General features: G+C 42.4%; 1 protein-coding gene across 3 annotated transcripts in view; it reads left to right on the top strand.

Moving 5' to 3' along the window:
• The window catches only part of ALDOB (aldolase, fructose-bisphosphate B), an 89,130-nt gene extending 77,407 nt beyond the window's left edge, over nt 1-11,723 (top strand). For all 3 annotated transcript variants that reach the window (XM_024995697.2, XM_059889074.1, NM_001034485.2), the window contains 8 exon segments: nt 1,429-1,550; nt 2,393-2,604; nt 3,825-3,879; nt 6,094-6,254; nt 7,152-7,235; nt 8,087-8,261; nt 8,677-8,876; nt 11,205-11,723. In XM_024995697.2, the coding sequence (XP_024851465.1) occupies nt 1,439-1,550; nt 2,393-2,604; nt 3,825-3,879; nt 6,094-6,254; nt 7,152-7,235; nt 8,087-8,261; nt 8,677-8,876; nt 11,205-11,300 (1,095 nt within the window). In that variant the 5' untranslated portion in view covers nt 1,429-1,438 and the 3' untranslated portion in view covers nt 11,301-11,723.
• Nucleotides 11,724-21,137: the final 9,414 nt, after the last annotated feature.

Raw genomic sequence — 21,137 nt, 5'->3', positions numbered from 1 at the left:
TAGGAACTAACATATAAACAGGGGGAACACTATCTTCGGGTGGCTTGGATATAAAGGGCATTGGAAAATTATCTTCTTTGTGATTATTTCCCACTACCTGTTCTGGTACCCCAGTGACAGCATTGTGGTTCTATTCTTGGAGTTAAGTGTTGAAGCAAGAGTAGCCACAGTGAGTGCCATCAGTTATACCTTGTCAGGAATTAGTTCAGTAGCCACTGACTTCTCTATCAAGGGATAGAATACTGACAGCTTGCTTTGAAAAGACACAGAAAATATCAAGATCGATTTGCCATGAGAAGGACAACTGGGTGGGGGACTGCCTCATCCTAGGTGGGACCTTGGACAAGTCAGTTAGCTTCTCCAAGTCTTAGCTTGTTCATTAATTAATGAAGATAATACTTGTCCTCGTTATCTCATTGTTGAATGGATGGGATGAGAAGTGAGGGGTCCCTTAGTTTCCAGGAAGTAGAAAGCAGACACAGGGCATCTACCCTGTGTGTGAGTATATAAGGGGAGAGGAGACAGGGGAAAGGAGGAGACCACAGGATAATCTTCACTGCCATTTTTTCCTTTGATAATCCAAACTATTCTAACATCCAAGACGAGAGTCCTGTAAGCTTGCATTTTCAAGACTAGCCCTAAGTGGCAGCAAACAGGAGCAATGACCCCCTTTAGATGACCACCACTGAGAAATTGCTTGGGTAGGGGATTTTTGAGCCAGAGTCTGCCCTTGCCAAAGCAATGAAGCTGAGAATTACTGGGGCAGGAATCAAAACATGACATTGGATGCCAATGTCCAGCCCGGAGGTTAGGAAAAATCCTCCCCGTCTGCCCCAGATAGTCTCACAGGTGGTTGAAGATAAGAAAAAGGAGATGCACTCCACCCTCTATGTCCCAAAGCTGAAGAGAAATTAAATTCAAGGCCAAATGGCAGCTTCTCCTCTGAAGCTTGCTGCCTAGACAATACTCTGGTGAGACTATAGGCAAACAGAGTAAAGTGAGGAATGGCCACAGAGGTGGAAAGCTTCACTATCCTGGCCTCAAAGTCAGCCAGGGCCCCTGATGGCACCAGGAATCCACAGAATAGAGAGACAGTTGATTACTGCCATGATCCCTGTTTGTCAGATTTAAGCATATCACTCATTAGTTGGTTGAGTTATAAGATCAGTCATCCCAGTGATTTCCTGAAAGACATTCTGTTTAGGATCACCATGACATTTGGCATCCCACCTTCATCCATTATGGCTAATTGCAACTACTTAGGCTTCAAAACAGAACAGACTTCATTTGTTTAGCTGGTTGTAGAAATGGGCCAGAAATGTCAGAGGGGCCTACAGGGCATTTCTGCACACCTGCTGTCTTGGGCGTGAATCCATGTGAAAGACCCACAGTTCAATTCACAACTAACTCTCCTACACTCTTTTCCAGACCTGTCACCATGGCCCACCAGTTTCCAGCCCTCACTTCAGAACAGAAGAAGGCACTCTCAGAAACTGCCCGACGCATTGTTGCCAATGGGAAGGGGATCCTGGCTGCAGATGAGTCCGTAGGTGAGCGTAGGAAACATCACACTACAAACATCCTCCTGATTCTCCACTTAGCAAAGGCAACTGGATCATATTCTCTCTCCTCTCAGAGGAAATAAAGGTTTATGTACACAGGAGGGGGAACAGAAGACTCAGTAAGCACAGACCTTTTGTGTCTTGTCATTCCAGAAGGCAGATTTCTGAAAAACAAGTGAACAGGCTCAAGTCCTACATCCAAGCTGTAGCAAGGCCAGGAACTCAGTAAGAGACCTCTGCCGCTGATGAGAAGTCAGTGTAAAGCCAGCCAAGGATGGGTGGTGAGAGCAGCGAAGTGTCAACATCAGGAATGGGGCAAAGCTTGTGACTGAGAGCAGCTCAGGATGGCACAAGGGAGGGCCTCAACAGCCCCCCGATAAAATGACAGTAGTCAGAGAAGTCAAGAGCCTGCCTGACCCCTCCTTCCACTGTCGGTACATCGGGTCGGATCAGGGCTGGACCAGGGGAGAGCTAAAGAGGCCTCAGGGCCTTGCAGCCCCATTTGTACCCAATGGTGGCATACACCTTGATGACACATCCAGCACATGCTCTTCCTCACCAGCATTGTGACAGCAGCCAGGTCTTTTCCTGGGGAGACAAAAAAAAAAAGAGAGAGGAGCTCTGAGTCACTCAGTCATGCCCAACTCTTTGCTACCCCATGGACTGCAATCTACCAGGCTCCTCTGTCCATGAGATTGTCAGGAGCTCTGAAGATCTGAATACAAAAAGAGCATTGCTGTCCATCCTGGTGAGGATCAGTGGTTGGTATGGAGGGGGTTGGCAGGGAAGCACCAGACTGCTCCTTACGCTGCCTTCACTCGCCCATGTAGGCACGATGGGGAACCGCCTGCAAAGGATCAAGGTGGAGAACACGGAAGAGAACCGCCGGCAGTTCCGCGAACTCCTCTTCACTGTGGACAGCTCCATCAGCCAGAGCATCGGGGGTGTGATCCTCTTCCATGAGACCCTCTACCAGAAGGACGGCCAGGGAAAACTGTTCAGAGACATCCTCAAGGAAAAAGGGATCGTGGTGGGAATCAAGGTGAATACATCTTGCTCCCATCTCACCACAGCCACACTCACAACACAGAAGTTGGGACATGGCCAACACGAGGAGCACTCTCATCTAATTGCTCTTCTCACTCCTTTCCATCCTCACCATCCCACTGAGAAACAGATCCTCTTCTTGACCTTTCCAGTACCTTCTTCTTTCAACCATTTTCCTACAAAGAACTTAATCTCTTTGTGTCTCCATTTTCTCATTTTTAAAATGGGAATAATAGTACCTTCCTCATAAAGTTCTTTTTTTTTAATTTAATTTTATTTTTAAACTTTATATAATTGTATTAGTTTTGCCAAATATCAAAATGAATCCGCCACAGGTATACATGTGTTCCCCATCCTGAACCCTCCTCCCTCCTCCCTCCCCATTCCATCCCTCTGGGTCGTCCCAGTGCACTAGCCCCAAGCAGCCAGTATCGTGCATTGAACCTGGACTGGCAACTCAAGTGAGCTTGTAAAACAGTGCCTGTCACACCATTATTATTTAGTTCATGATAGTTATTACCGTTAAAACACTTACTGTTCTACTGTAACTAGGTCTTCCAAAACTTCATGAACTTCTCAAGAGTGATCATCCGTATTTGTTGAGTGCTTACAACTCCAGGAGCTCATTTACTCCTCACAACCTCTAGAGATAGACTCAATTATTATCCCTATTTTTAGAGATGAGGCAAGAAAACAGAATTACAGGGAGTAGTATAACTTGTCCACAGCAAGGCAAAATTGGAGCCAGTTCAAACCCAGACTGCTGCCTCTTGGGCTCATGACCATAGCCTCTGTTATGTTGACAGTAGAGGCTGCATCCCTATTCCTCTTAGCTCCTATAATAGCATAGGGCTTGATATGTGCAGTGCTTGATAAATGTCTCTTGAGTAAATGAATGAATCATTTAAAGGAAGTGGCTCTTACACGGGCACCTCTTCATCTCAGGTGCTATCAGATTACTTCTCGCTTCTCAAGCTCCAGGCCTGTGCTTTCCATACTTTCCATCCTCTTAGGGTTGATACTCTTACACTGTTCTTTCCAGATAACTTCACTTCTACTGTGGACTAAATTGTATCCCCTCAATGACTAACGTACTTTCCTAATTCAGCTCCTTGGTTTGTGAAAGATGAGAACTACTATTTAGCACCAGGGGCTCTGCTTGTATTTTCCAGGGACACCTGACACCTGCTAATTGTTAATTATTTATATTCACAGTTAGATCAAGGAGTTGCTCCGCTTGCAGGAACAAACAAAGAAACCACCGTTCAAGGTGAGGATTTTGCCCGCTGATATGAATCATGCCAGTATATGCCAGAAATGAAGACAAGCAAAGAAGTGATGGAGGGAAGCAAACTGTGACTATCACACTAGTTTTAGAGCCACATACCTGTTCTTCAGCCCCAGCTACTCTAGTTAACAACTGTATGCCCTCAGGCTAGTCACTTAAATATTCTGAGTCTCCATTAAAGTGAGATAGCAACATCTACTTTGCAGAATAGTTGTGGGAATTAAAGTAGACACTGCACATAAAATGCTTATCAACAGTGCCCTAGACAGAGAAGATACTTTATACTTGGGAATATTATTTTAGAAAAATCTAGCAGCAGTTAAGAGGAAAGATCCCAAGCTATGGGATTAGACACACTTGGGTCTGGACACTGCTTCCATCATTCACTAGATAATTTTGCAAGAGATAGGTATAAGCCTATCTGCCCAAGAGATAGGTATAAACCATAGCATTGGGTTAGCTAAGCGGACTAAATCTCAGCTCTGTCTCTCTTTAGCTATTCAAACTTGAAGTTACTTTACCTCTCAGAGCCTCAGTTTTTGAATCTGTAAAATGAATATACAGCTATTAGTTATATGACTATTAGGTTGTAACAGTCTAACAACTATTAGAGTTGTTATGTGCCGGGGTCCAGCCCGGGCTGATCCAGGGTATTCAAAGGGGAGACAGAGTCGGCGACTATTTACATATTTATCAAAGATATAAAGAGTAATAGAATGAGGATAGCTCAGTAGGAAAATTCAGTGGAGAAAAGAAGCTGAGTAGCTTGGTTTACGCGGGAGACCAATAAAACTTCAAGACAAGAAGTTTGCACCACTTACGTAGGCCTCAGGCGCCCTCTCGAATAGCGGAAGGTGCCCCACCCTAGACACCTTCTCAAGTGGGTCTTAGAAGCCCAGGCATAATTAGTAAGCATGGTGGGTTCCGCGCTCCAGAGGAGACTCAGCTGGAAGTTAAAGGGAAGAATGACATGGGGAGACCAAGCGTTGGTGAGCAAGGCCCGTAGCTTTATTTTTAACAGGGGCTTATATACCCTAAGTTACACATAGAGGATAATAGGGGATGCAAAGTCAGCAGTTTTTGATCCTTATCAAAAACCAGGGTTTCTTTCCTGCAAATTTATCGTATACAAATGGTTTAGGTGATTTACATCATCTTCTGGCCAGAAGGCCTATTAACATTTTATGACTCTTGACAAGGACTTATCAACAAAGACTTATTTTCTCTAAGAGTAATTATTTTAAGGTTTGGCGCCATCTTCCAAAGATAAAATTGCATTCCTATAGGGTGGATGTGTAATGGGTTTACAACAAAGGAAAGAATGTATTACCTTAAGGGTCTAAATTTACTAACACCAAGGCCACTACTTATTTTTTCTACATACCAATTATTAATTAATACACATTCAAGGATACAATTCAGGGGATGTGAAAACTTGGCAACAAGCATTGGCTCATCAATGAAATCCTTTATAGTTTATTCTGACAGTTTCTAACTCTCTGAGAGGCTCTAAGCTATTTGAATATCTTAAGCTTCCCATGCCTCTCAAGGCTGGGAGACTGTAAACAATCGTATGCATAGCTGTAGGAGTCCGGGTAAACTTGTCAGGCGAGTTAGAGAGCCATCTGAGGGGTTTGGATTTAAACACTCCTAATTGCCCAGGAACTTTATTAATTGGAGCTGTAAGTTAACTCTTTGACAGAGAGAGCAAGATGGTGGTGGGGGACAGCCCCCAGTAAAGTCAGAGGTGAGAGCACAAAGCAATAAAGTAGGCAGACTGGTTTTTTGGGGGCAGATGCTCGAGAATATCTGGGGGGACTCCTGAGGCTCGATCCCGCCTTTGCGTATGCCGAGCCTCCTTCCTCATGACCTTTGTCACGAGTGGAATGTCTCACCGGCTCCCGGCAGTTATGATTATTAAATGAGATAAGATGTGCAAAATATTTAGAATCATGCCTTGGAACACAGGAAGTACTAAAATATTAGTTTACTCATTTTATAGAGTATATAATATGTATATCAAAATTAAACTTATTAAACACAGATCTTTTGACTTAGTACTGGAATGTTTATTTCTTTGCTGTATGTTTTGGGTCCTCAAGCTCTGTGACTGAATGCTAAGCAAAAGGGGAACTCCTTCACTTTATCAGTAGCAGTCAGGGATACAAAGAAGCCTTTCTCTCTCATGATTTGCAGGGCTTGATGGCCTTTCTGAACGCTGTGCTCAGTATAAGAAAGATGGTGCTGACTTTGGGAAGTGGCGTGCTGTGCTGAAGATTGACAACCAGTGTCCATCCCATCTTGCTATCCAGGAAAACGCCAACACCCTCGCCCGCTATGCCAGCATCTGTCAGCAGGTGCTCTTCTTTACCCTTGGCCTCAAATACAGTAGGCAAGAGTTTTCTTCAAAGCCCAACTTTCTAATTTTACTGTAACCATACATGATCCTTCCTTTTCTCTCACCACTATAATCTGATGGCATTTTTTTTTTTTTTTTTTTTTACTACTTATACTAGGTGTGGTAGAGTAAGATTTGGTTCCACAAGGAACCAAATGAATCCAAATGGCAAACATATTCAAGTGTGGCCTTCTACCAAAGCACTGTAAGCTGAGTCTTGAAAGCAATCACCTCTTGAGGCCAGGGCATTCGCATGTCTATGCCCCACCATGGCCAAGGACACGAGCCTCTTAATCCCCAGCTCAAGGGTGACAGCCTTGATCTGGTTCCAATTCAAATAATTTGTTGGAGGATGGTAGCTTGATGCTAAAGTTTCTAACCTGTTGCAAAGTGCCTCTGGGATCCAACTTAAGTCTGATTTGCTTGTGTGGGTACAGTACTGGGGTTACCAGAATTGTGGGCACTTGGAGCTTCCCAATCAGAATTGAAAACATTGCTTGAATTCCTTAACCCATATGAGAGGCATTTTTATCAGTGATTTAAGCTTGCCTGCCCTAAAAGGATAACATATAGGTTCTGAGGTAGTAGAATAGTCTCTGGAATGATATACAGAAATAGAGTTTGCATTTACTGTACCCCATTTCAAGGAAAACTTTTTTTTCCCTCACTGTTCTTTTTTTGGCTAAACCACAGATGCTCACTAGATATCCTGTTAAATTTATGTTCATTGATTTTAAGTCATTTATATGATATTTCTCCATAAGGGCTTCATCCTGTACCAGTTGGAATGCTAAATGTTAAGAAAAAGATCCCAGTGAACAGAGCTTCATTCTGTCCCCTCTATTTTTCTCTTTAGAATGGTCTGGTACCCATTGTTGAGCCAGAGGTAATTCCTGATGGCAGCCATGACATGGAACACTGCCAGTATGTTACTGAGAAGGTAAGTCTTAAACATAAAGGTGGCAATGCCAGTTAAAATATCTGTTTTTAACTAACAGTTGTTACTTATATCTCAGCTGTTACATGTGAAGTATTCTACGGTTAGAATCATTATGTAGTGTTGAGATGGTAAGGAGGTATTATCAAACCTTCCACTTTTGGGGGCACATGGTACACTCCTTGTGAAAAAGCAGATCTACATTACCAAGACTAGGGTTTAAGCATCCATATTCCCTGTTGTGGGACCTGGGCAAGTCATATTATATTTTTGGACCTCATTTCCATTATGTTTAAGAAATAAGATGAGGCTTCCATGAGAATATGTAATTAGAAGGTGATTTTTTCACATATAACTTTCTAAATTAGCCACATACATTTGTAAGAAAGCAAGAAAGTCCTCAGTTTCTCCACTTGCAAAATGAGGTGGACTGAAATGAGCTCTGAAAGCACTCCTGTCTGTAAAATTTATATTTTAATGATCACTTAGCTTCTATGGGGATAGAGAATGGAGGCTGATTTGGATGTCCCCAGCGAATTAAATCAAGGCAGACTCAATTGACCAATGGGAGTAATGGGAAGGAAGCTGTGAGGGGCTTCTCGGAAGCAGAGCCATCCGGCTAGTCCATGCAGTGAGCAGCTAGGGGAGGGGCAGCAGGGACAGGCTGGCTTGTCTGTGGTTTGCGGGCATCACCCTGATTGAGCCTAAGGGCTGGTTGGGAAGCTTTGGCCAAGCAATGTGTGGGAATTCCTTCATCCTCCTTCCCTGCAGTATAGAAGTGACTCTATACTGCAGAGTCAGATGACTCTATGGCTGGCTCCGGGTTTCACCTATGTGGGTCTTTTGTCCTTCAGGTCCTGGCTGCTGTATACAAGGCCCTGAATGACCATCACGTTTACTTGGAGGGCACCCTGTTGAAGCCCAACATGGTGACTGCTGGACATGCCTGCACCAAGAAGTATACTCCAGAGCAGGTGGCAATGGCCACAGTTACAGCTCTCCACCGTACTGTTCCTGCAGCTGTTCCTGGTAAGATTTTCTTTCTTCCCTAACTTGAGGTCTTAGTCCTCACTCTTTGAAGGAATGCCAGAAGCATTTGCATATGTCCAGGACTCTCCTTCCAGCCATGAAACAGATCTCTGCTATATCACAGGTAGCCAACACTTCTCCCTCAAACTGCATGATGCCACCTATCCTGAGTCCATCAAAATACATACAATCCATTGATTTCCTCAACATTTCACTGCCCTCTTATTTACTAAATCCGTCCTCTCCTCAGCCCAGCTAGCCTCAGCAAAGGCAAGCTAATTTCTCCAACCTAGTCCCATGCAAATCAAGCGGGGAAAAGATTGAGACATGATGTTTCTTTTAGGCTCCTTGCTTGCTTTCTCAAGCAGGGTACACAGCCAAGATTAGTGGAGTGGAATGGCTTCTCTCCTTCCAGGCATCTGCTTTTTGTCTGGTGGCATGAGTGAAGAGGATGCTACTCTCAACCTCAATGCTATCAACCTTTGCCCTCTACCAAAGCCCTGGAAACTAAGTTTCTCTTATGGACGGGCCCTGCAGGCCAGTGCACTGGCTGCGTGGGGTGGCAAGGCTGAAAACAAGAAGGCAACCCAGGAGGCCTTTATGAAGCGGGCCCTGGTAAGACACTTCTTCTTATGTGCTTAATCGAGTGGATACTTGGGACCTGGCTCTCATTGCTTTCTTCAGGCCATGATGGACTCCAGATAGTGTCTACCAGGTATTTGAAATTGTGGCATTAGAGCTTAGTAGGAAAGACAAGGCTGGAGAGAGTTTTGAACTCTCCACACAGGGAGTATAATTGATGTTAGTGGATTGAAGGCAATTTCCAAAGAGACACTTTAGAGGGACAATGAAGAGGGCCAAGGAATGAACATGGGATATCTTTCATTTTGAGAAGATGAAGAGGAGAAGCCACCAAGAAAAGCAGTGATGATATATATTAAGATGAACTAAGGATTCTAGGAGCAAACAGAATGAAGTTTCAAAGGGTCAATAACAGCACCCTACAAAGAGGTTAAAAATAAAGGTGGGAAAAGGCTTTGGAGATACTGGCATTGAAGGGCATATCAATGACCCTCAACAACACAGGTTCAGTAAAGAAAAGGTACCCATTCAAGATGCTTGTCAGGAAAAGACACAGAAAGGTTACCAGGAACAATGAGGACAAAGAAGGGTCTTATTCAACTACTAACATTCCTTTTTGAGTACCTATGAACCAAGGATTGGGGTGAACAAAGCAGACACAGCCAGTGCCTTCAGGGGACTTAGAGTTTAGCCAAATAGGAAAGAGCTTGGCATGTTTAAATGTAAAGCAGAAGGATCCAGAGGACAGATTAAAGATTAGGAAAGGACAGAGACTGAGAGGAAACAGTGCTACATGAAACAAAATGTTAAATACAGGTGGAAGAGTTGGTCTTAGAAAGAAAGGAAGAGATAGCAGAAAAGAAACAGGATGAGTTTGGAATCAAGTCTGTAGAGGTGGAGAGATGCAGTGGTTGATCACTGATTACAGGTGACAGCATCCGTTGAGAGTGATAAGGGAATGGAGATTTCGGTCTTCACAGTGGGGAACTTGGAATAGTTGTTGAAGTAGTTGCTAGGAAATTGACCAGAGGTTATGGCCAAGCATCAAGCAAGGTGCAGTTGAAATGAATTTTTTGGGTACATTAAATTAGATCCTGAATGTTCCTGACAGCATGTAGGATGATTCAGATCAGCCTAAATGGGAAAGAGCAGGGTTGAAGAATCAGAGTTTAACAGGGAGATGGAACAAATTTGAGTGATAGCCTTATCCAGCTTGCTGCTGTTGATGAGAGCAGAGCCTGGGCAAAGAATCAGGTGTAGCCAAAAGTTTGATGATAAGGCACTAAAGGAAAGGAAGGCTACCGAGAAGCTAAAAACATCATCTCAGACATGTAAGAGAGGTGTGAGATTTTAGAGGTAGTGCTTTACCATTTGATGACGATGCATGTGGCTCTGCTGGTGTGTGGCTGATGAGGTGGGAAGACACAGCAAATATGATGAAGGGATTATGCAAGTAAGGGTTAGCTACACAAACGAAGGGATGCGAAGCTTGTCATCAAGAACAGTGGTTCTCAAGCTTGAGCATGCATCCAAATCACCGGAAGGTATGTTAAAATGCAGGTGGCTGTGCCCAGCCATGGAGTTTCTGATTCAGAAGGTCTGGGGTCAAGCTGCAGAATTTCCATTTCTAACAAGTGCTTAATTAGGTCCATGAAACCTAACTTCGAAAATCATTGTAGATGTAGAAATAAGTCCTGGAGAGATCAGAAAATGGCAACAGTGACTTGAAGACAGGTACTGCTAAGTGGCATTTGAGTGTTATGATAGGTTTCATAATTCTAAAGTCAACTTTAGTTGGAATTTACACAGGGTATCAAATGATATTACAATAACAACTACATAGAATTATATATTCTTATGGACAAATATATGTAGAAATGTAAAACTTATTAAAAAATTTTTTTTTCTTTTTGCTATAGTGAAGCTTCAGCTACACTTGCCTGATGTTTGGCAATATGTCTGGTCATTTTCCTAGGAGACTACTCAACAACTATTTCAAGGTTCCCAAATTTTGGAACTGAGATTTCCTTTTCCTTATCACTGTATGAGTGATAAGCTTCTCAACTTTTATTTCTAGGACGGTTGTTGCAGTATTGCTGGTGCGAAAAAGAAACCTTCTTAGTTATAACAGAGTTACAACATTTCTCAGCTTGCCTGAGAAATGCTCAGAAAACTGGGATTTTAAAAAGGAAGTAAGGATAAAAGCATAAAAGGAAGGAATGGTATCAGCAGCAATATTTAGCAAAACCACTGTATGGAAGAAAAATCTACATGAAAGTGTAGCTGGTTTCAAATGAGAAGCAAAGAGGGTCAAGCTCAGGTTGCTCTAACTCGGTCTCCTCTCTCACACTTGTGTTTTAGGCTAACAGCCAGGCAGCCAAAGGACAGTATGTTCACATGGGCTCTTCTGGCTCTGCTTCCACCCAGTCGCTCTTCACTGCCAGCTATACCTACTAGAACCCGAGGCTGACCAGCTTGGCTCTGGCGCTCTAGGTGTCTTGGTAGGAGGGCTAAAAGGAAACAACGACTTTTCGACTGACCCTGGAAATTAGATGAAATTAGGTTGCAAGCTACTGGAAACACAACACATGTTAATTTCTTAGACACAAGTGGAAAAAAATCAGTTATGGAAACAAGTCTGAATATCAGGGATCTGATGAAATCTCACCCAATGGTTTCTAGCTCCCCACACCCCAAAGAGTCTATCTAAGAAAAGAACAGACTTTAAAACAGAACCAGCTCTCCATCCAGATCACCAAATGAAATACCTCCCAAGCTGAGTGCAGAGAAGCGCATCTTATTAAACAGTTTTAGCAGTGGTAGGTTATGAAGGAGACAGCTGCAACCAGAAAATGAAATAAAATGTTCTACAAACCTTCAGTTCGTGTCAGGTTTTACTTTGTGCTCTTGCTTTCAAAGGATTTGATACATTTCATTACCTTTGATTCTATAGACGTGCCATTAGCATCAGGATCCTCAACATTGGTTGCTCGTTGGATTAACCTGGCAAAATTAAAAAACCCAGGATGCTCAGGCTACGCTCCAGCCAAGTTTGAGAACCACTAAGCTAGATTTCAACTTTGAGGGTATTTATAAATGAAGGCTATTCATAATGTGAAGCAAGCTACATTGTAAAATGATTCCAAACAACATATGGAGTTTAATAAAGCAATCACTGTGACGTTGGTGCTTGGAACATTCCTCATCAAATGGTACAGGTTTGGTGACACAGGACTGCATCTTCCTCTCACATCCAAGCACACCACATAGTTTTGCAGGAAGAAATATTCACATAATTATGCTTATTGGCTTCTGATTTTCAGAATTAACCTATAAAAGCATTAAAGACAACCATAGTTACAAGAGAGAATTTAATTATAACTTTGGACAATGTAATAGTAATGATTTTGGTGGAAAAAAAAAGTAAAGTAATGTTTTAACTGAGAGAAGCTGAGAAATTGAAGGGGGAGAAGACGTGCAGGAAAGCAAAGAAAACAGTAATTTACTTAATGGGGAGTCAGGCTACTACTTGAAATTGGTGGAGTAAGAAGTAGTGCTTTAAAAAAAAAAGGTCCTTTAAGTCTATTAAAATACAAGGGAAATGGATTTAATCATTAAAATATTCCTACCTATAACAAAAATATAGGAAAAGGTAGTAAACTAAATTCTTTGTCTGGAAGACAAAGTTTTCTAAATATTACTTAGAGTGGATAAATTAGGAAGTAGAGGAATAAGACAGAATTAATTCAAAGGGACTTCTGAGGAAAAAGACTTGGGAATGGGACACAGGGAAGATGTTTACTTGTGTGCTTCTACAATATTTGAGTGTTTCTTTCCATGTGGCTGTATTACTTTTCTAAAAACAACTACTAATATATTCATATAAACAATTCAAACCTACTTAGAGGTTATTTAATCCAAGGCTCTCATTTTACAGATGATAAAACCAAATCTAGAGTAATTAAATTACTTGAGACAGTCGTACATTTAGGGGTTTAGGGTAAAGCTGAGAGATTAGAATTTAGGTCTTTTTCTCCTATAATGAACACACGGTCAGGGAAGAAGGTAAGAGCAGAGCAACAGGCTGTGGTCAGTACCTCTGCCACCGGCACTATAGATCTTTTAGATTTCTTTTTGCATTCATCTACTCAGTCAGCAAGTAGTTGATGTGCTAAACTGTCCTAAATGCCAGTAACACTTGATGTGACAAAGCTTTCCTGCCAGAAATTTTTTATCTAGAGCTTATTCAGCTTCCCTAGTGGCTCAGACAGTAAAGAGCCTGCTTGCAATGCAGGAGACATGGGTTTGATCCTGGTGTTGGAAAGATCCACTGGAAAAGGAAATCACTACCCACACCAGTGTTCTTGCCAGGACAGAGGAGCCTGGCAGGCTACAGTCCATGGGACTGCAAAGAGTCAGACATGACTGAGAGACTAATTTTCATTTATTCAGCATCACTGACCCTAAGTTGTAAAGAAACCTCTCAGATTCTCATTTATGGTTAGGTATAAATTAATAATCAAGGCAGAGCTATTTATGTCTTTTGGTGGTCAAGGCTGAATTACATTGAACTGTGGGTGAAGATTTATATAATGAATTTCCCCGGGCTATCTGATATATTTTCCTGACTACAGTTGTCTTTGAAATCTCAACCCCAGTAATTTCCTTCACTCACAGTAATATGAAGACAAGTGTTACAAACTTCAGTTCCTATTAACTGTGCGGTCACTGAGTGAATGCATTAGTTGTGTCCTAGTTTTGGGTACACTATCAGATTTATTCTAGGAGTTATTGAAAGTCTACTAAAAATAAAACCTGGTACCAGGCACTTGAAAGTAAGTAAGAAAAGTTTCAGGTTTAGAGTAGCTGTGATATTTGCATACCAAGCAATTAAATTTGAGTAGCTAAGCCAGAAACACAAATGCCACTGACTGTGGGTTGGGAAGTGGGGAGGAGAGTCTATCAATATGGCTGGGTGCAGAAAGGGAGGAGGTGACATTTAGTTTGGACATCACAGGATGGAAAAAGCAAAGGAACTCTTAGAAAAGGAACTGCCTTTGTATGAGGAAACATTTGAATAATTCACTGGGAGGAGATGGGACTTTGAAGGCATAAGTAGCAAAAGCTCAGGCCACAAAATAATTACTGAATGCTGGAAGGAATAATAAAAAGGAATTTGGTTTTTCCATGAAAAGGAAGAGGGAGAGAAGGGAAGAGGCCGGGAAATGAGAGAGGGGAAAGAGAAGGCAGGGAAAAGCTAGGGCAATGTGGAATTGTGGGGAGGTCTAAAAGGCTTCTGAGAAGGAGAGAAGTATCAACCAACCTAAACCTATTTGTCTTCTTGAGAGGAAGGGCTGAGTTTCACATATGAGTCCACATCACCCTTCACAAAACCAAGATGCTGAGATGATTCATAATATGAATTGATTTAGCAGAAGCCAACTATAACAATGAGAATACATGCTTCTAGAAATTTGCAGAAATCTTGAAGCAGGCTTTGGGCAAATTAGAAGTGGGACTTCAAGACCATATGGTCTAGCTGTGCTGGGGTAAGAGTCTCCAGCTGACACTGACATTTCATTCACAGCAACAATGGCGGAAACTGGCATCCAGTGTGCTAGGGAATTGTTCAAGGTCACATAACCTGTAGTGAGACTTAGGCTGGTGTGATTTGCAAAGTCCTATGGGAAGGCAATGGCACCCCACTCCAGTACTCTTGCCTGGAGGGTCCCATGGACAGAGGAGCCTGGAAGGCTGCAGTCCACGGGTTGCTAAGAGTCGGACATGACTGAGCGACTTCACTTTCACTTTTCACTTTCATGCATTGGAGAAGGAAATGGCAACCCACTCCAGTGTTCTTGCCTGGAGGATCCCAGGGACGGGGGAGCCTGGTGGGCTGCCGTCTCTGGAGTCGCACAGAGTCGGACATGACTGAAGCGACTCAGCAGCAGCAGCATGGGAAGGTAGTACTCATAGGGAAGCACAGGTTGTGGAGTCCGATAGTCTAGGTTCCAACGCTGGCTCTACTGCTTCCTAGTCATGTGACCTTGGACACCTTATACAACCTTTCTGTGGTTCAGTTTCTTCCTCTCCAAATTAATAGTATCACGAATTACTGAGAGATTAAATGAGTCAATACATCTCAATGACACATTCAGAATCTCTTATCCACAACCCTGAAATCCAAAAAGCTTTAAAAACCAAAAATTTTCTCAAAAGTTTGCAGTAAATTATTTGGTGGCAAACCCTAACTCAAGAATGTGATCTTGATTCCACTTGATGGGAAGCAGAGATGTGTCTGATGATAGGTGCTGACTTGGACCCTGTAGAGGGTGTGATGAAATAAATAGCATAAGCATATATTTGCCCTCTAAAATACAAAAAATTTGATTTGTGAAACATATGTGTTCTCAAAGCTCTCAGATAAAGAATTGTGAACGTGTTTTTTAGAATAATATCTGCCATACTTCTAGAATAACAGATGAACTTTCCATGCTCTAGAGTCCGAAGGCTCGTGTAATCCTACGAATTCTCTAAGCATATTTTTTTATAGAAGATAAACTAAGAGACAGGAGTAACAGCAAAGCTCAACAGTCAGTTACAGCTCTATTTTCATCACTCGAATATGGTTTTCTGGCTGTAACATACTCTGTCCTAAGGCTCCTGAAATAGTCTAACACTCAGTACTGGGTGCCACTATATGTAGACATATATAAAACCAGTCAGCAAGTATTCATGTAGCACTACTGTATGCTTGGTGCTGAAAACATACTATATCGTCCTTGTATGCTTACCATTGAGATGAGGAAGGCAAGGATACAGTTAGGAAACAAAATGGTATAAAATAATGTGCTAAATTACACTGGTATAGGTAAGGTGCTAAAATCAGAAGAGGTGGTATGAACTGCAGACAGTTTATTGCTAGTTGTATGATCTTTGGATCTTGAGTCTCAGTTTTCCCATCTGTAAAAATAGGTTTGCTGTTAGATTAGCTATATTTTTTGTAAAGTGACAGATATATAAGTCATGAATAAATATTTTATTTTTTCTCTGTAAGTTGGCTCTTAAAGAATGGTAAAGGCAGTTGAGTGGAAGTGAAGATGAATTAACTGTGTCCTGATTAGAGTACAGATTGTATATTTTGAGGAAGTTGTGGGAAATTAGATTAAAATGGTGAGAAATTAGATTAAAATGGTGAGGCCACGTGGAGTGGCACAGTGAGGTGGGAGAGCAGACTGGGCAAGGATATTAGGAAAAGTTTTGCCTTAAAGTAATGAGAAATGGGGACCCTTGAGTAATCTTTGATCAGGGAATAACATAATAGAAGAGTATTGCTGAAAATTAGTTTTTATACTGTAGAAATTGGGAGGAAACTGGGAGCCAGCTAAGTGGCGATAACAGCAAATCAACATAGAGCCAAGCCTCTGGGTGACAGAAGTCAGTGAGTGGATGTGACATCTTTATTTTTATTTTAAAAATATTTATTATTTTCATTTATTTGTCTGCGCTGGTCATTTGGTTGCAGCACTCAGGATCTTTGCTCCAGTATGCAGGATCTTGAGTTGCAGAGTGTGGGATCTAATTCCCTGAGCAGGGATAGAACTTAGGCCACCTGCATTGGGAGCACGAAGTCTTAGCCACTGGATCTCCATAGAAGTCCCTGACATGACATCTTTAGGTTGGGAAAAACAACCCCTGACTCTCCTTATGTAGCATAGCTATTTACCATCCTAATAAATCTGTTTTACTGGAACTTGAAAGGCAAGCACTGGGACAAACGAAAATTCAAAATTCTTTTACATCTAATTCTCAAAAAGAGGCTGGATAGCCCTTTGAGTATAGTGGCATAGTGAAATATAGAGCATCTTCTAAGCACATAACTAATTCTTCCAGTAGTTCACAGCAACCAGGGGTATGCTGTAGTTCGAGGTCTCGGGTGTGCCCTCTTCAGATGTCCAAGGTCAAGGCATCTTTGTGCAGCCACTTCCAGATTTTCCTTGTCCTGCCCTGGTTTTCCCAGGGGGAATTTACAGGCCAGGGTGCAGTTCTTGAATCCAGGGACACAATGACTATCATGTGATAAAGAGGTTTTATCTTAGCCATTGGACTGATATCAGAAGTACGTTCTTGAGAACATGGCTCTTTGACTGAAAATAGCACAGGCAAAATTATGAACTATGTTTTATTTGTGCAAAATGTATCAAAACTAGGTGTCTTGGAAAGCTGGGTGACTTTTTTTTTACTCGAAGGGTTTCTGCTGTGGAATACATATGACTTACTATTCACTCCCCAGTGAATGAGAATAAAGGACTGCCTGGTGCCACTATATAACTAATACCTGGCAGGTATTTTTAAAAAATACATGTTAATTGGACTTGTCCCATTTGCACAGTAAATATATCTGTTCTTTTTCTATTTGGCCATGCTTATAGCCAAATATGGAGAAGGCAATGGCATCGCACTCCAGTACTCTTGCCTGGAAAATCCCATGGACAGAGGAGCCTGGTAGGCTGCAGTCCATGGGGTCGCTAGGAGTCGGGTACGACTGAGCGACTTCACTTTCACTTTTCACTTTCATGCACTGGAGAAGGAAATGGCAACCCACTCCAGTGTTCTTGCCTGGAGAATCCCAAGGACGGGGGAGCCTGGTGGGCTGCCGTCTATGGGGTCGCACAGAGTCAGACACGACTGAAGTGACTTAGCAGGATTGCCAAATAAGCTATAGCTTATAACTCAGACAGTAAAGAAATCACCTGTAATGCAGGAGAGCTGGGTTTGATCCCTTTGTCGGGAACATCCCCTGGAGAAGGAAATGGTGACCCACTCCAGTATTCTTCCCTGGAGAATCCCATAGACAGAGGAGCCTGGTGGGCTACAGTCCATGGGGTCATAAAGAGTTGGACATGACTGAGCAACGAACACATTGTTATAGAGAAAGCTTTGGTGGTGGTGGTTTAGTTGCTCAGTCGTGTCTGACTCTTGAGACCCCATGGACTATAGCCTGCCAGGCTTCTCTGTTCATGGGATTCTCCACGCAAGAATACTGGAGTGAGTTGCCATTTCCTTCTCAACTCACCCCTACCAATACTCAAGGCCACAAAACATTTTTGAAGGAGGTAGAGAAGGAAGATGAAGGATAAAAATTACAAATGAGGAGCACTAACTTCAAAAAATGATTGGAATATTTTTTAATCGAAACTTACTCTGCAAGCAAATATCATATGGGTATGCTGGGTATGCCCCTAGATTTGCTGCTGCTATCTTCCTTTAGGAAGACAGATGAGAATGAAAGGCCTCACTCATCAAAATTACAAAGAAATGGAGTATTAGCTTCCATTTTTATTTTCTTTTTGCCACCAAAGACTCCTTTCAGCTACTCTACTTATGTATTTGGCCACACTGCATGTCTTGTGGGATCTCAATTTCCAACCAGGAATTGAATCCAGGCCCATAGCAGTGAAAGGACCAAGTCCTAACCACTCAACCACTCTCACCTGCTCATTTTAAACTGTTATCTACTGTGATGAAAATTTTATATTTCAATTCTGGTGGACTGAGATACTGGTGAAACGTTGTTTCTGGGTATGTCTGTGAAGGTGTTTCTGAAAGAGAGTTGCATATTAAGTCTGTAGACTGAGTGAAGATTGCCTTCAATAATGCTGAGTGCATTATCCAATTTGTTGAGGGTCTGAATCAAGCAAAAAGGTGAAGGAGGACAAATTTGTTCTCTGCTCAAGTGGGGCATCCATCTTCTCTCCTTGGACATCAGCGTTTCTGGTTCTTAGGCTTCTTTGGATTCAGACTGAATTACGCCATTGGCTTTCATAGTTCTCCAACATTGGACAGCATACCATGGGACATCATATATTCTAATCACATGTGCTGTGCTGTGCACAGTTGCTAAGTCATGTCTGATCCTTTGCATCTGCATGGACTGTAGCCTGCAAGGCTCCTCTGTCAATGGGATTTTCCAAGCAAGAATTCTGGAGTGGGTTGCCATTTCCTACTCCAGGGGATCTTCCCGACCCAGGGATTGAAGCTGCATATCTTGCATCTCCTGCATTGCAGGCCGATTCTTGACCACTGCACCACCTGGGAGCCCAATTCCTATCATCTGTCATTCTGTTGTTGTTTGTTGCTCAGTTGTGTCTGCCTCTTTGCAATCCCATGAACGGTAGCCCGCCAGGCTCCTCTCTCCATGGTTTTTTCCAGGCAAAAATACTGGAGTGGGTTACCATTTCCTTCTCCAGGGGATCTTCCTGACCCAGGGTTCAAACCTGCATCTCCACACCTCCTGCATTGCAGAGATTCTTTATTGCTGAGTCACCAGGGAAGCCCCTATCTATTAGTTTATTGGTTTTCTCTGGAGAACCCCAAAACATCTAATATTTTGCTTCATCTGCTTTAACCCTAATTTTCTTTCTGTTTCATGTGTTAAATCCCACAAGGAATCTGAATAATGCCATAAAAGCCAATGCAGGAGACACAAGAGATGTGGGTTCAGTCCCTGGGTTGGGAAGAGTCCATGGAGTAGGAAATGGCAACCTGCTGCAGTATCCTAGCCTGGAAAACTCCATGGACAGAGAAGCCTGGAGGACTAGAGTCCATGGGGTCACAGAATTGGACAAGACTGAGAGACTGAGCACACACATTAGAAGTTCAGCCTTTTCCTTCAGCTGGGCCCTAAACAAAACCCCGAAAGCCCTCCCCAAGTTTTTGATTGGTTCTTCCCCATTGTCCCTAATGGCTACTCAAAACTATCACTATTGACAAGGTTCCCAAGTCTACTGCTGCTGGTAGTCACTCATCTTCCTTTCCTCTCATGAATTTGACTAGTTTTTGAAGATGGGTCATCTCAAGTAGTTGCTCAGTGGTGTCCAACTCTTTGCAACTATATACAGTCCATGGAATTCTCCAGGCCAGAATACTGGAGTGGGTAGCCATTCCCTTCTCCAGATCTTCCCAACCCAGGGACTGAACCCATGTCTCCTGCACTGCAGGCAGATTCTTTATCAGCTGAGCCACCAGAGAAGCCCTCTCTTCCCTCAGCCAGACACTAAATCTGTACTCTTTCCTTTTCTCCCAATTGGGAGGAAAAAAGCTGCCATAGTAAGTCCTCCCATTAGGGCTAAAATTCATCTTTGCTTATCTAATAATTCAATTTTCAGCTGCTCTCCCTTATCTTCAGTTTCTCCCTCAACTGGTTATCTATTCACAATGGAAAAACACTCAGTTTTTCTCTTTAAAAATTTTCTCTTTTTATTCCCTTTTACAGATCAGTAAAATTAAGAATAATCAAAAAAGGGTTGTTATTTTTTTTTAAACTAAAAACATATACTCACAGACCAAAATTACTATTATTTCATGAAAGGACTTTTTTTAATTTCTAAGCGGGGCATTATTTCAGAATAAGGTTAAGGTCTTAAATCAATTTAGCTTTTTTACAAAGACATTATATTGTCCTTGTTTTACCATTTGAATGTAGAACAGTCACCATTTCATCATGAATTTACAGTGTTTGAGAATTGATGTCCTCTTTAGACACTATTTAGGCCCTGAAAACTGGCTCTTCTCTATTTCAGAAGCTGCTCTTTACAGAACTCATTAACAACTTTCTAATTATCCAGTCTAAAGGACATCCTTCAACCCTATTTGACATCCCCGAAGCACTCTTCTGGGTCACTTCCCTGTACCAATTATCACCATGTACTGGGTTTCCCAGGTGGTGCTAGTGGTCAAGAACCCACCTGCCAATGCAGAAGGTGTGTGATATGGGTTTGATTCTGGGATTGGGGATTCCCTGGAGGAGGATATAGCAACCCACTCCAGTATTCTTGCTTGGAGAATTCCATGGAGAGAGGGGCCTGGCAGGCTATGGTCCATAGGGTTGCAGAGTTGGACACGACTGAAGTGACTGAGCACGCACACACTGGGTTTTCCACACTTCTGGCTGTTTCTCAGTCTCCTTTAAATCTTTCCCAGTCACTAAATAAGGCTGGCCCTCAGGATTCCACTCTGGATTTATTTTCTCCTTAAATCTTAATTCATTTCTGTGTCTAAGCACTGGTGAATTCCTAAATCAAATCTTAATCCAGATCTTCCCTCTGCACCATATCCACATCTCCAATTCTCTTTAGACATCTCTCACAGATAGACCAAACATTACATGCTCAAACACTTGAGTAATTAATCTCCTCATTCCACACCAGATGCACCTTCCTCCTCCTCCTCCACCCTCAGGATTGAGTACCAACCAGCCAAACTCACCTTGAATCTTTACTCTTCTTCAGCCTT

The sequence above is a fragment of the Bos taurus genome, chromosome 8 (assembly GCF_002263795.3).
Source record: "Bos taurus isolate L1 Dominette 01449 registration number 42190680 breed Hereford chromosome 8, ARS-UCD2.0, whole genome shotgun sequence".
NCBI lineage: Eukaryota > Metazoa > Chordata > Mammalia > Artiodactyla > Bovidae > Bos > Bos taurus.
The sequence above is the reverse complement of the archived record's forward strand: the minus strand, read 5'-3'. Positions and strand labels throughout refer to the sequence as shown.